This window comes from Eleutherodactylus coqui, chromosome 7 (assembly GCF_035609145.1).
Source record: "Eleutherodactylus coqui strain aEleCoq1 chromosome 7, aEleCoq1.hap1, whole genome shotgun sequence".
Lineage (NCBI taxonomy): Eukaryota > Metazoa > Chordata > Amphibia > Anura > Eleutherodactylidae > Eleutherodactylus > Eleutherodactylus coqui.
Window position 1 is genome coordinate 66,752,676 of NC_089843.1, and position 13,810 is coordinate 66,766,485.

Here is a 13,810-nt window from a genome sequence, read left to right on the forward strand (position 1 = left end):
CTTGGGGAAGGACACGACTCTTGCCGATTGCTCATTGTACTGGCCTTGTATTTCAAAGACTGTTGCCTTAATATTGTGGCAGTATTCTCCAGTATCGGCAACCAGCAAAGACTAGAATTAAACTTGAAAGGCCTATGTTCTATCTGTTTTATAACACCCTTACATATGCAGTCATGTAGGCCAAGGTGTCACTTGGGCTAAGGCTCATGCTGTTCCTGTTGACATTTCAAGCAATTCATTGTGTAAAAAAGAACAATAATGATCAAAACTATATTAACACTTTTCCAACATGTTAAAAACAGTTCTACCTCATGGGAGGAAAGCATTCTGCAGCAGAATTATAAAATATAGTCAATAACGTGAAACTATTTATTACAGTCTCATCTCAATGACACCTATAAGCAAGGAAGTGGAAGGTATGGAGGTTTCTAGGTGTGCTACTAGGTGACAAGAACCCATGTAGGACCCTCCTCTCAGGAGTAAATGCATTGCTTGCAAACATGAGGGGTAAGGGATTGCCCCAACAGTCATAAATAGCATGGTGAGGAAACAAGAACCCTTTTGTTCCAAGTGACAAAACCAGACACGGTAATCGGGGCTCAGGACTTCTATGTATGTTGCTGCTTGTAGGAATTAAGTTTTCACACCAAGAAAACCTTTTATATGTGGGGGTTTTGAGCTACAAGAATAACCCTTTATGAACTTCAAAGGGAAGTTCAAACTTAAAAAGGGTTTATCCCAAACCTAAAGTTATCCTCTATCCACAGGATAGGCGATAACTTGCTGATCTCAATGGGGAGACCCCCACAAATCCCAAGAAAGAGGGACCTGTGAAAGGGGCTGCAATAAGCAGTGCCGCTCCATTCACATTCAATGGAACTGCCAGAGATAGCCAAGTACAAGCGTTTGGCCATTTCCATCAGCGCCAGCCACACGTGCACAGCCAGAGCTCCAATCAGACTGGTAACCTGTATGTATGCATTAGTGTGCAGATGATAGTTGCCAGTAAAATGCAGAGATCCTATGTGCTATAGAATTACTAGACCAGACACCACCCTATTATTCTCATAGCATTCAATAGAAATGTACTAGTTATGGTTTTATGTGAGGATATTGGCTCCTTAACCCTTTCCAATCCAATTTGTATCCTGGTTTTCCTAGGGGGCTTACTCTTTTTCTGCCGTTATACAACGGCGCTATATGCTGGCGAAAGCCAGTACTGCATGAGGTGACAAATTGGATAGGCTCCGACAGCAGAGAGGCTGGCAATATACAGTAAGAGAACCCCGACGGATGTCTTCCAACATCGAAGCTGTACAGCCTTAAATCAAAATGTCTTTAGACGTCAGACAGTGGATTGGAAAGGGTTAAATGGAAAAAAAAAGAATTGATCAGGATCTGAAAGATCTCCATGACGTGAAAAGTATGTATAGCTGAGATAGTAATTACAATGTCAAAATCTGCAGGACTGTTACACGAAAGTTGAGAAGGTGAAGCCCTCAGCAAGACCTCGAGGGCTCGAACTATTCAAAACAGAATATCCATTTTGCTTCCTCCCGAAGAAACTTTTTATTCAAGTCACCACCTGTAGGACCATCATGAATTCGTCTCAAACCATAAAATTATTAAATCATTGACAACCCCACCATGAAACAGGCTCATATGTCGCTGCTGCGTTGCAGAATAAGCACACCTTGAACTTCGCCTGTTTGACTCAGGAATGGAGCTCCTGAATCAAACAGGCAGGCTGTGCCGACTCGCTCTGTCCACAGCATGAGGAGTGCCAGCTCTCCCTTTGCTTGTGTGTAGGAAGACAACGGTCAGTCAACATGCTGCAGGCGGGGAGAGCCCAATGCGGCCCACCTCTGGGAGTTCAATTCCCGAGTCAAACAGGCAAAACTTCAAAGTGTGTTTATTCTGAAAGGCTACAATATTTCAGAACACATACGTGGGGAGACTGTGCAGATCTGTCCAGGCAGCATGAACCCGGTGACAGGTTCCCCTTTGGCCAAGTCTGAAGAAAAGAACAAGGGAACTGGTGGCAGAATTGAAGGAGAGACAATGCACGAGTATAATTAGAGCTCTAATAAATTAAGCGGGTGCCTGGAAGCTTTAGGAACATGATGTCCTATTCCATATGCATAATCTAAAGATAAAATATTTGAAAGCTTTAAAAAGTACAACCTCAGCAAAAAAAACTTGCTGCTCCTAAAAAACGTGCAGACTTGGCAGAAATGTTCCACCGGGAGAATAATCACATTATTGACGCACATTATATGCAGCAATGCAGATTCAATTAGAGACAGTAATCATAGCTTAAGTTTCCATTCCTCAATCTGCTTATTTACATTTAACCCCCCCAGCGGGTCAGGGTGAGCTCTGTTTGTTCTGAAGGAAAAGGACAGATCAGATACCCGATACACATCTTCAGGAGAAGGATTGAACAGGTTGTATTATGTGAAACCATTTGGTCATGAAAATAAGCATGTGCACTTTCTTATGGGGAATGAGGAGAATGTTGTGAAATACGTTTTGGAGTCACTCTTGCTTTTGGTGGGAAGGGGGGGCGGCAGTGAACATGGCCAAGTCATACATTTTTCATAGATTATGTATACAATTAAGATTAAAGGGGTTGTCCCGCGCCGAAACGGGTTTTTTTTTTTTTTCAATAGCCCCCCCCGTTCGGCGCAAGACAAACTCGATGCAGGGATAAAAAAAAAACAAAAAAAACGGGTAGTACTTACCGAATCCCCGCGCTCCGGTGACTTCTTACTTACCTTGCGAAGATGGCCACCGGGATCTTCACCCACGGTGGACCGCAGGTCTTCTGTGCGTTCCATTGCCGATTCCAGCCTCCTGATTGGCTGGAATCGGCACACGTGATGGGGCGGAGCTACGAGGAGCAGCTCTCCAGCACGAGCGCCCCATTCAACACAGAGAAGACCGGACTGCGCAAGCGCGTCTAATCGGGAGATTAGACGCTGAAAATTAGACGGCACCATGGAGACGGGGACGCTAGCAACGGAACAGGTAAGTGAATAACTTCTGTATGGCTCATAATTAATGCACAATGTACATTACAAAGTGCATTAATATGGCCATACAGAAGTGCATAACCTCACTTTGTTTCGCGGGGCAACCCCTTTAAGGGCTATGGACAGCTTTGGGAGCAGGTTTTTTTTCCACTATTTGATGCATATATCTTGGGATAACAATCATTTTTACACTAGGGTTTGTTGCAGTACCAGAGGTGGCCACTAGGGTGCAGTCTCTGTAAGGAAATATTTGGCAGAGAAAGTTTTACTTTCACCTGTTAAATCAGCAGATTCAGGTGTGGGTGTGTCTGCAATACAGAAAAAACTCTGAGTTGCTGAATTCTATGACCATTTCGTCCATTTGCTACAGTTGCTGTTTCATGGTTGTGAAGTACAGACTGGGAATCTGACGCTGGGAGCCAGACTGAGAGCTATGAGTTTGACAGGGCAGGATGCCCCCTAAACTGACACCCTGGTTGGTATGGTTTGATGATCTAAGCCTGTATGTTAATCAGGGTTAAAGACTTATTTAGCGGTCAGGGAAATGTATACTGTGCCGAGTAACACCAGTGTGAAGATTATTATTAGGCCACCTGTCCATGGGCAGGTCAGGCCCCGCATGCGGAGTTCAACTCAATGCCCAGATGGTAACCCCTGCGTATCTGTCCGGCATCTTTTCTGTACTGCGGATGTGCCGGCCTGCGCTTCAACACCCATGCGCATTATGGAGGATGCTGCACCGTCACTATGGTGATTATGCAGCTCCCATGGCGATTGTGCAATGAGGATTGCAGAAAGGCAGTGGGATGGATGGCTTCCATTGACTTCAATTGAAGCAGTCTGTGCATAGCCCGTACATCCGCTCATGGGCAGGAAATCGTGTTTTTACATTGAATGCTATGGGCTGGATTTCCTGCAGAGTCCGGAGGCGGAATCCCGCTCCGTACTCCGCAATGCAAATCCTTCCGTGGACAGGAGCCCTTATTGTTATTCTGCAATAAAAGGGCTGATTTACCTAGCTTTTACATTAAATTCCGGCTTAGGATACTTTCACCCAATATATGAACGACTGCCTGTTTACGGCTCATATGAACGACTGCCTGTTTACGACTCATATGAACGACTGCCTGTTTACGACTCATATGAACGACTGCCTGTTTACGACTCATATGAACGACTGCCTGTTTACGACTCATATGAACGACTGCCTGTTTACGACTCATATGAACGACTGCCTGTTTACGACTCATATGAACGACTGCCTGTTCACGACTCATATGAACGACTGCCTGTTCACGACTCATATGAACGACTGCCTGTTTACTCCGAATGGAAGCAGGCAGACGGAAGACATCTCTGCTATGCTCTACCTCCATTCAGTGAACGATTTCACTCCTGTATGAAAGCACAAAAGCAATAAATCGCCACGTGTAAGAGGACACCAAGTTGCAGTAAGTGATCTGTCATTGAAGCTGGACTCATGGCTTTGTTTCTCTCTGCCCGCTCTTCTCCAGCACCTAATCAGCTAATTTATGAATACAAGAAAGTTTATTGTGGTCATATATTAGCTGAGAAAAAAGTGCAGGAGACCAGAGATAAATGCTGAAAACTACAGTCGAACTTCACTGATGGCTCTCCTACCGAGACTTCTGGTCCTTTTCAGTGGGCCAATTCAGCCTGATGTAACGAGCGCCGATTGACCAAAATGTTCCAATGAACCTTAACATAAAAACTGGTCCCCAGGTTCTCAACAAGGCAGGTTGACCGATTAGCTTTTGCTTCTCATGACAAGGCACTACGGCAGTTTTATTATTGCAATATCCCTGGACATTTTAGAGCAAATGTCTGATAAGTAGTATCAACATATAGATAAATAAATGCTGAAGTAATCTGTGGCAGACAAGTGTTCACCAAGTTATCTATTGCATCTTGTGCAACAGGAAGCCCAACTATGTTGTCACTGTTAGCACATTTCCTCAAACAGAACAGCTCTATTCTCATTTGCACAAGGAAAGACTAGAAGCAATGGAATAAAACAGAAATGGAGGAGACACAGATTAGATATTACAAAAAACTTTGACAGTGAGGGTGATGAATGAGTGGAACAGGTTACCACGGGAGGTGGTGAGTTCTCCTTCAATGGAAATGTTCAAACAAATGCTGGACAAATATCGGTCTGGGATGATTCAGTGAAAACAGCACTGAGCAGGGGGTTGGAGCAGATGACCCTGGAGATCCCTTCCAACTACCATTCTATGAAAACTTATTCAAAGTCTATGCATATAATACTTCCTTCTCCAGCACTGTAAACAATCTTACCTTGCAAAAATTAGTGAGCTACAAAGGTTTGCAACACCTGATTAATACAAGCCATCAGTACTTCTGTGGTATAAAAATGTAACCATTCTGGTTTCCATAAGAATTTTAGGGATACACTGCGGTCACTTCTGATGCTGTGAAGGAGCCCCGAATGAAAATGGAGGTGGGGGCCCTCATTGATCACTATAACTTAGGTTCCATTAAACTCAGTTGAGCTGCCACCAAGTCAGGGATACAAAGATTTCTGAGCTATGAGCTGAATGGACAACGCAATAATCACAATGCCTTGCTACTAGAGATGAGCGAGCATACTCGTCCGAGCTTGATGCTCGTTCGAGTATTAGGGTGCTCGAGATGCTCGTTACTCGAGACGAGCACCACGCGGTGCTCGTCTCGATTAAACGAGCACTGACCATTGAATTCACTGGAGCCGGCAATACAGCCGGTTCCATTGAAAGCAATGGGCTGCCGACTAGCGCGGGATGAATTTTCGGGAAGGGCTTAAAAATATAAGCCCTTACCTGAAAATCATCCTAAAATGTGTAAAAAGTAAAAAAAAAAATATATACCCACCTTGTCCCGGCAGAAAGATGTTAGCCCATTGAATTCAATGGAGCCGGCAATACAGCCGGCTCCATTGAAAGCAATGGGCTGCCGGCGATCGCACAATGAATTTTCGGGAAGGGCTTAAATGTATAAGCCCTTCCCTGCAATTCATCCAGAAATGTGTAAAAATAATTTACACACACACACACACACACACACACACACACACACACACAGCGGCATAGAATGAGAGTCCACTGTGTGAGTACGGCATCAATACATGAACTCTATAGTAGGATTTGCCTCTGTTATAAAAAAAAAAAAACTATACTATGTGACTTACAGGACATAAATGGATTTGAAAACCTCTCTGACCTTCATATCTGTTTGGAGAATCGCATCCTTTTTGCGGGGTTGCCACACGCAGGAAGATTTGTTGTCTCCAAGAATGCCGCCGCGTCCTCACTGGACTACTGCATGCCGCTTCACTATGGACGGACTTACACTCAAAGTCACTAAAAGAGAGAAAAAATGATTATAACTACAACTTCCCATAATGGCTTATATAAAATGCCAACCAAAGATTCAAGTCATTTATGGTAGAATGGCAGATTATGGAGGATTTTCAAATGAACACAGTAGGAACAGGTCTAAAGAAGGACAGTAGTAAATTTATACAAGACATCTAAATGAGGGGATGTGAGCTGAGATGAAAGGGACAGTAAGTAGGCAAGATAAAGCGGGGGAGGAGAGTGGGGGGGTAACACATAGATCACCTACCGTTCCTTGGTGAATTCAGATGCACTATTCTCTGCTACAGGTGCAAGAAACTTTAGAAAGTTTGGCACAGAAGAGGAAGAATGAAGTTTCTTCCGAAAAGAAGAAGAGCGGTAGAAGAGGCTGAGACACAGGTTAGAAAATGGGGAAGTGAGAAAGTAATAAGAAACAGAAGAACGTTGAAAGAATAAATAAAAAAAATAGTACTAGGTAACAGAATACATGGGGTAAAACAATCCATCTGACATATAAAAGGTGGTCTGACTTTCCACAGACAAAACCACAGCACTTTTTTAGGCTCTGTTCACATTCACATCATGGCTTCTATTCATACTGGACCATGACCAATCAATTTTTAAAAACAGATCCCAAAGAGTTCTGACAGATCCCGCTGACTTACAATGGGGACAGTCAGCTTTCTTTCAGGGGTTCAAGCATTTTTGAAAACAAGAATGTTGCAGCAGACTACATTATTGTTGCCGTAAAAAACATGAGAACCCCTGACGGAAAGAAGATGAGCACAGATGTGTTAATGCGTAATTACAATGCCACAAAATTTTAGACGCAAAAGAAAAAAAAAATAAAAATTTAAGTCCACCTCAAACCATTTTTAATTTTGGTCCAAAACATGTAAAATAAAGTCTGTATATCGTGGTGTACAAAAGCGCCTCTGTTGACCTAAAGGCTCATTCATATGGGTGTATGGGAGCTTATATTATATGCACATTTTTCACGTGCCTACTATGCAATCCTATAAGCCTATTGATTTATATTTTGCCTTTCAGACATTTTTTTTTATTTTTCGCCATGCTTGTAATATCCACGTGAAAAAAAAGAAAAAAAAAAAAACACAACAGAAAAACAGAGTACATCCTATTTTGGGGAATAATAAGCCCATAATAGGGTATGTGGGTTGTAAATACGCACGTTACATACAGTGTATATTGCGTATTATGCATGTGAAAAGCATGCGCGCAATACGCAGCCCCCATATGCTTATGTGAGCCGCAAGTGTCTCCATGGTAACAGACTACAAACAAACCCTGTGCTGTCCGATTCTGCAGTCTTAGGCTGGATTCAGACGAACGTATATCAGCTCGGTTTTCACGCCGAGCCGATATACGGTGTCCTCATCTGCAGGGGGGGATGGAATGGAAGAGCCAGGAGCAGGAACTGAGCTCCCGCCCCCTCTCTGCCTCCTCTCCACCCCTCTGCACTATTTGCAATGAAAGGAGGCGGGATGGGGCGGGGCTAAATTACGAGGAATTAGCCCCGCTCCGGTCCCGCCTCTCCTCATTGAAAATAGTGCAGGGGGGTGGAGAGGAGGCAGAGAGGGGGCGGGAGCTCAGAGCACTGCTCCTGGCTCTTTCAGCCTCCCCCTCTGCAGAGAGAGACGACGCATATCGGCTCGGCGTGAAAACCGAGCCGATATACGTTCGTCTGGATCCAGCCTTAGGGCCCTTTTGCCCGGGCTGAATAATCGTTCAGATTACAGCGGGAATCTGAACAATTAGCATTCAATGTAAGTGCATGTGCCAACTGAATGACAAACTAGAATTAATTTCCTTCTCATTTGTAGTTTAATTTTTGCAGCACAAAATTGAATGGATCGGCCGTGTAAGCAGGCAGTATCACTTATGAAGGACTGCCTGCTTACTGTGAATGGAGGCATACGTGCCGGAACTATCTCCATTCACTAGCGATGATTGTTCCTGTATAAAAGCACAGGAATGACAATCACTGGGGCGGCCTGGCGGGCATCTGTTCCCAACCGATCATCCTGTGTAAGGCGCTAAAAGGGAGCCCACTTCCTACTATTTATCGCACACTAATCTACTAAAGTTAAGTTTCAATAAGCAGGAAACATTTTGAAAAAAAAAAAAAAAAAAAAAGTGGATGACAACAGGACTAGACTACATAGAGTTGGTTTGTTGTCTGTTACCATGTCAACACATTACAACCTCAATGAAGCCCTAATGCAAACAAAGAGGAGATTTACTATGATCATTTGAATATTTTGTACCTTTTCCTTTCAGTGCATTAGTATTAAATGACTCTCCGTTTTCTTCATCAAGTTAGAAAAATACAATTGAGGTTTTTATTCGTTTTGAGGAAAGCTGTAGGGCAGTCAATGTGGCCGTAATTGTAGGTCACTGCGATGGTTATCTAGATTCCTCAACAGAATTACGCAGTGATACAAGAGAAGTGGGATGTGAGGGGCATGCAACTGCTGAACACAATCCTACCAAAAGTAATTGGACATCTGAGCAAGAATCAATAGTAGTATTTATTTCCATATGTTAATACTTAGTGGGGCCTCCTTTGGCCCTAATGACATTGGATAATGTCTGTCGTATACTTTGTACTTCAGCTGTTATTTCCCTCAATTCATCCGGCAAACATCTGGCAAGTTCTATGAAAGAAGACAGATGCTGTTCATATTTCCTGACACAATGTTCCAGCTCATTCTAAAGACATTCAGTAGGGTTCAGGTTGGGACTCTGTGCAGCCAGTCCAACCGTGGAACATCCGTATCCTCAAACCAACATAAAACAGCGTTAGATTTATGACAAAGCGGGTTGTCTTGTTTTGAAGTATTACTGACCATTCCGAGAGTATTGCCACATTATCAGCAGCACATTATTTCTATATTATCAAGGTACACCTCAGAGTTCAGGGTCCTAGTCACTACAACCAACAGACCAAAACCATGCCGCGCAAAATATTCCTAGACCATAACGGGACCCCTGTCATACTATTGGCACAATATACTTAGGCAAAGGGCATCCCCAGGCATCTTCCATAGGTCTGAAGATGGAGTAGCGCAATTTGTCACTCCATAGAATGTTCTTCCATTGCTCAACTATCCAATGACAACGCTCTTTGCACCATTGTAGACAGGCTGATGCAATTTCTTTGAAAGAAGTCACCAGACATTTGCTGGATGAATGGGGGGAAATACCAGCTAAAGCGAATCAGACATTAGTAAAAATCATCTCACGGACAGAATCCGATGTCATTAGGGCCAAAGGAGCCCCACTAAGTATTAACATATGGAAAGAAAACACTTTATTCTTGCTCAGTTGTCCAAATACTTTTGGTAGGATAGACTTTGGTAGGATAATCAAGTATTTGAAAAGCTAGTGGATAACGCCTGTGAAAACTAATAGCAGCCATATTGGTTGTCATCCAACTCCCCAAGAAATAGATTGAACAGATTGCCGAATTTCAGTTTAACAGAACTTGACAACTTTATTTCAGTGGTATTTTAGGAGGCAAAAGGCCGATCGATAAATATGTATAAACATACCGTACACACCGGCATCGTATGTTACACACTATGACATTTCTTAGGAAATTTTGCAAACACTTAAGAAGTCCTGAAGAGTTACAGCAAAGCGCAAAATAGGTATTAAACACATGTCGGGACACAACAACAAGTACTTAATATATAGGCTTAGGTGCAACGGTTAAACTATGTGTTAATAGCATCACCATTAGTACCAGATTACAAGAATTATAAAACACAACATAATCCCCCTATTTTCATTGCTTTATACTTATTCCACATACCTCAATCAGATCCTAGCAGCAGCGAACTCTCTCATATGTAATATACACTAACCTTAGTTGATTAGCTCAGCAGAGCAAACCTGAAAAAAATCTCCAAGTCTATGCATTTTTAGGATATATATGTATATATTACTACTAATGACTGCACGGTTCTCCGAAGCTTTGCCAGAACCCAAGACACATGCAGATATGAGCAAGCAAGAAACCGTGCAGGACAACGACCGCCAGGACAGGTTCTTCTGCTCACCTCTTCTGAGTGACCGGACCACTCGGTTCCCCACCGGAGTTATGCTTTAGTTTTTTAAGGAATCTAGGAGAAGACGCTGCAGTGGCAGGAGGAGAAGGGGCAGCTTCGTCACATAGTGCTGAACTGCTCTCAGGCACACTTGCTGTGCTGGAACTAGACACCAGCGTTACAGCCAGCGAGGGAGGGGAGTGGTGAAGAGAGGTTTCAGTAGAGGTATTATCTACAAGGTAGCAAACAACGACAATCCTATCTTCTATAGTAAGTAGAGTAATGAGGGCAGAGTGGGTTATAAAGAAATATCTACAAAAAAAGCATTTAGGTTTCTATTGACTTTTGTGGTCATCAAACCTAAAGAAGTTCATGAAAGCTATGTGGAGTCCATACTGCTACAAAATGTAAAAAGTTTATAGGTATGAAGAAAAGTAATGTATAAATATATATTAGAGCAAAAAAAACAAAACATAAAATCCGACCACTCCACACTGCTTTTTCAAGATTTCTTAAAAGTACTTGCTTTGTAGACATAGGAGAGCAGGAATGTGTCACTGCTTTAGAGCTCCTTCATACGGGCAGATTTGTTCACACAAAAATTTGCGTGCGCAGTACAAAGAGAATAGGCCCCCTTGATATCAATGGGTTTGTACACAATGAGTTTCTGCGTGTGCCAAAAAGTAAAAAAAAAAAAAAATTATATATATATGTCCTGCTACTTTTCTGCACAGGAAAGGTCCCCGTAGAAGTCCATGGGAGGCGCAATATGCTGCGCAATTCCACTGTAACACACATAACTGGACCCTATTAGGCTAAACTGCCCATATTAACAGGCCCTGCGTGCGCAAAAAAAAGGGCAGGACAATGCACAGATGCATGCAAATCAACCTTGCTCATAGTGCAAATACAGTGAAGGAGCCCCAAAGAGGCAGATATGGAAAATTTGGATGACAATTGTGGGAGCAGTTATATACTCATATGTTGTCATCCAGTTTTCCTTAATTTGGAGGAAATCATGGATTTTACTTTCCTCTGGATCTACAGCCAGAACTAGAATCTACTAGGCCCTATTACAAAACCAATATCATGACCCTCTACATATGGTGTGCAGAGAAGCTTATTACCCCTTCAAGCAGGACCAGAGCAAGGGGTAGGCGACCGCCTAGCGTGAAGGGCTCAATTTTATTGGCAAAAGCTTGTGTAACATTTAGCATTCTATACAATGAGCACTTCCATCAGAGAGGAGAGCACCGACTGTTACAGGAGTCCCAGGGGCCGTTGAGAAAGGTTTGCATTGCTCACCACTCCGTGCTCTTGGCAGGTCCTCAAATGCTCTGGGTGCCTTGGCCATACAGACTTCAGACACAACCCACGTCCGGATATCAGGTGCATCAGCATCAGGACATGGCACAGTGCCCACAGCAGAGGAGAACGCAGAGGAATGGAGGGGCATCAACAGCGGCACCCAGGGCATTCACAGAGCAGTGGGAGCAGCACCCAGATAGAAGGGAGGCTGGAATATTTTTTACGGTCCGGTCTGAGGTACAAAAGAGAACTGGGGACATTCATTTGGGTTTCGAATCTAACCTGAAGAATCTATTAATTAGGAGTTTAGATCAGGGGTCTATTAATTATGGGGTCTGATCCGGGGACCCAGTGCAAAATCTGCAAATTGACCTCCCAGCTACCATATGTCATTTATAAGACTGGTGTCTTCTATTGTGACAGAGGGGCCTTCAGGCACCATCGCTCTCCAGGGCCCTGATGCAAGTGCTACTTCTGCACCCCCTATAGCTATGCCCTTGGCCAAATCTATTTCAGCTGCACATTCTACAGTCCTCAGGAGAAATTGCCATGACGGTCTCGACTGAACGGAGAAGAAAAGTAAAGTAAACTGAGTCACCAGATTAAATATTTATTCTGTCTGTATCTGTGTCTTTTAAAATGTGTTTAAATCTCTTTCATTAGAGAATAATGATTTTAATTGATTCTGATGGGTGAAGAAGGTGGGGTGCACAATTATCCTAATCTGCCTAGGATGCCAAATCACCTTGAACAGTCTTCGAGCACCGGGGCCCGGGTGAGACTACTGCCCCATATAGTTACTCCAAGTCTAAAAGTTAAGTCACCAATCCTTATAATAAGGCCTTCCAAGAAATCTTTTTGCTAATTATTAGTAACTTTTGCATCCTTGTACTATTATCATAATATAATAGTAAATATTGAATCCTTGTACCATTAGAACACATGTTACTTTATTACGTAGTCTACTGTAAAATGCCATACAGATATATATATAATGCTAGAAGTGGCAAAGAATGCAGAAAAGGTTACCACCACTACTAATCTGTATGTGACATTATTCATGTAATCTGATATTTAACAAACTACAGCCTGTACAAATGAAGATACTGGAATAACTACTTGCTTAGTTGCCTCTTCCTTCAGAATACAAAGTCTTCAACTCTTGGAAACGCCACGTATTTTGTTTGCATATATCTGCATGAGAGTGGCATTATCTAATGGAACATCTCTGCTCTGATGCTTCATTTCATTCCTTACTGAACATCTTGATACTTGTCTTGTTCTCTCGTCCTGTCCTCAAAAGTAGAAAGTTTACTGTAGCTCTCTGGATGAGCAGGATGTGAGGGTTACAGAATTACTCCCAAGTTGATGGTTCCAAGATAAACAAAATGGTCTACAAGACGTTTTCCTTACAGGTTGTTCTACATTATTAAAAGTTAACCTCCAACTGGAAAGTTTACAGGTTGAAGTGCTGAATTGTCCATGCCACCCCCTTTGGAGCAGGTCATAGAACTACATACAGCTTATCACCTGCAGTGGGTCTGTTTGGTACTATTGTACCTTGATGCCACCAAAAGTGGTTGGTGTACACCAGTGTTAGGCTGGTTGACAGCCAGGTGATGCCCCCGTGCCCGATTGGCTGAAAAGCTCCCAATTGCCTGCCGCAACGTCCTAGGGGCATGGAAGGACTTTTGTCATGGATGGAGGGTTAGAGTTAGTTTAACAGCTGGCCGTACATTATTAGCATTAACATGGAAGCATTTGCAGCTCATAATGTAAGCCTAACTGTGAAACTACCCCTCACCCACCATCCTTACCAAACTCGTTCCACACTCCTAGGCCACACTGCTCTGCCTTCTCCCCTGCTGCTCCACCACTCTCCGTCCCCCGCTGTCAAGATCCTTGGCGCCGCCGCTGCTCCAATCCTTCTCCCCTGCAGCTCCGCTGCTCTCCGTCCCCTGCTCTCAATCTGCCCGGCGCCGCAGCAAACAGCCAATCAGTAACTGGGGGAGTCGCC

General features: G+C 43.3%; 1 protein-coding gene across 4 annotated transcripts in view; it reads right to left on the reverse strand.

Moving 5' to 3' along the window:
* Positions 1-13,810, reverse strand: part of TBC1D1 (TBC1 domain family member 1) — a 176,696-nt gene that overhangs the window by 50,605 nt on the left and 112,281 nt on the right. For 3 of the 4 annotated variants that reach the window (XM_066573195.1, XM_066573196.1, XM_066573197.1), the window contains one exon: positions 6,276-6,415. In XM_066573195.1, coding sequence (XP_066429292.1) covers positions 6,276-6,415 — 140 coding nt within the window. Of the gene's footprint in view, positions 1-6,275; positions 6,416-6,680; positions 6,801-10,497; positions 10,651-13,810 lie in introns of all 4 variants that reach the window. The other variant, XM_066573198.1, reaches the window with a different exon arrangement.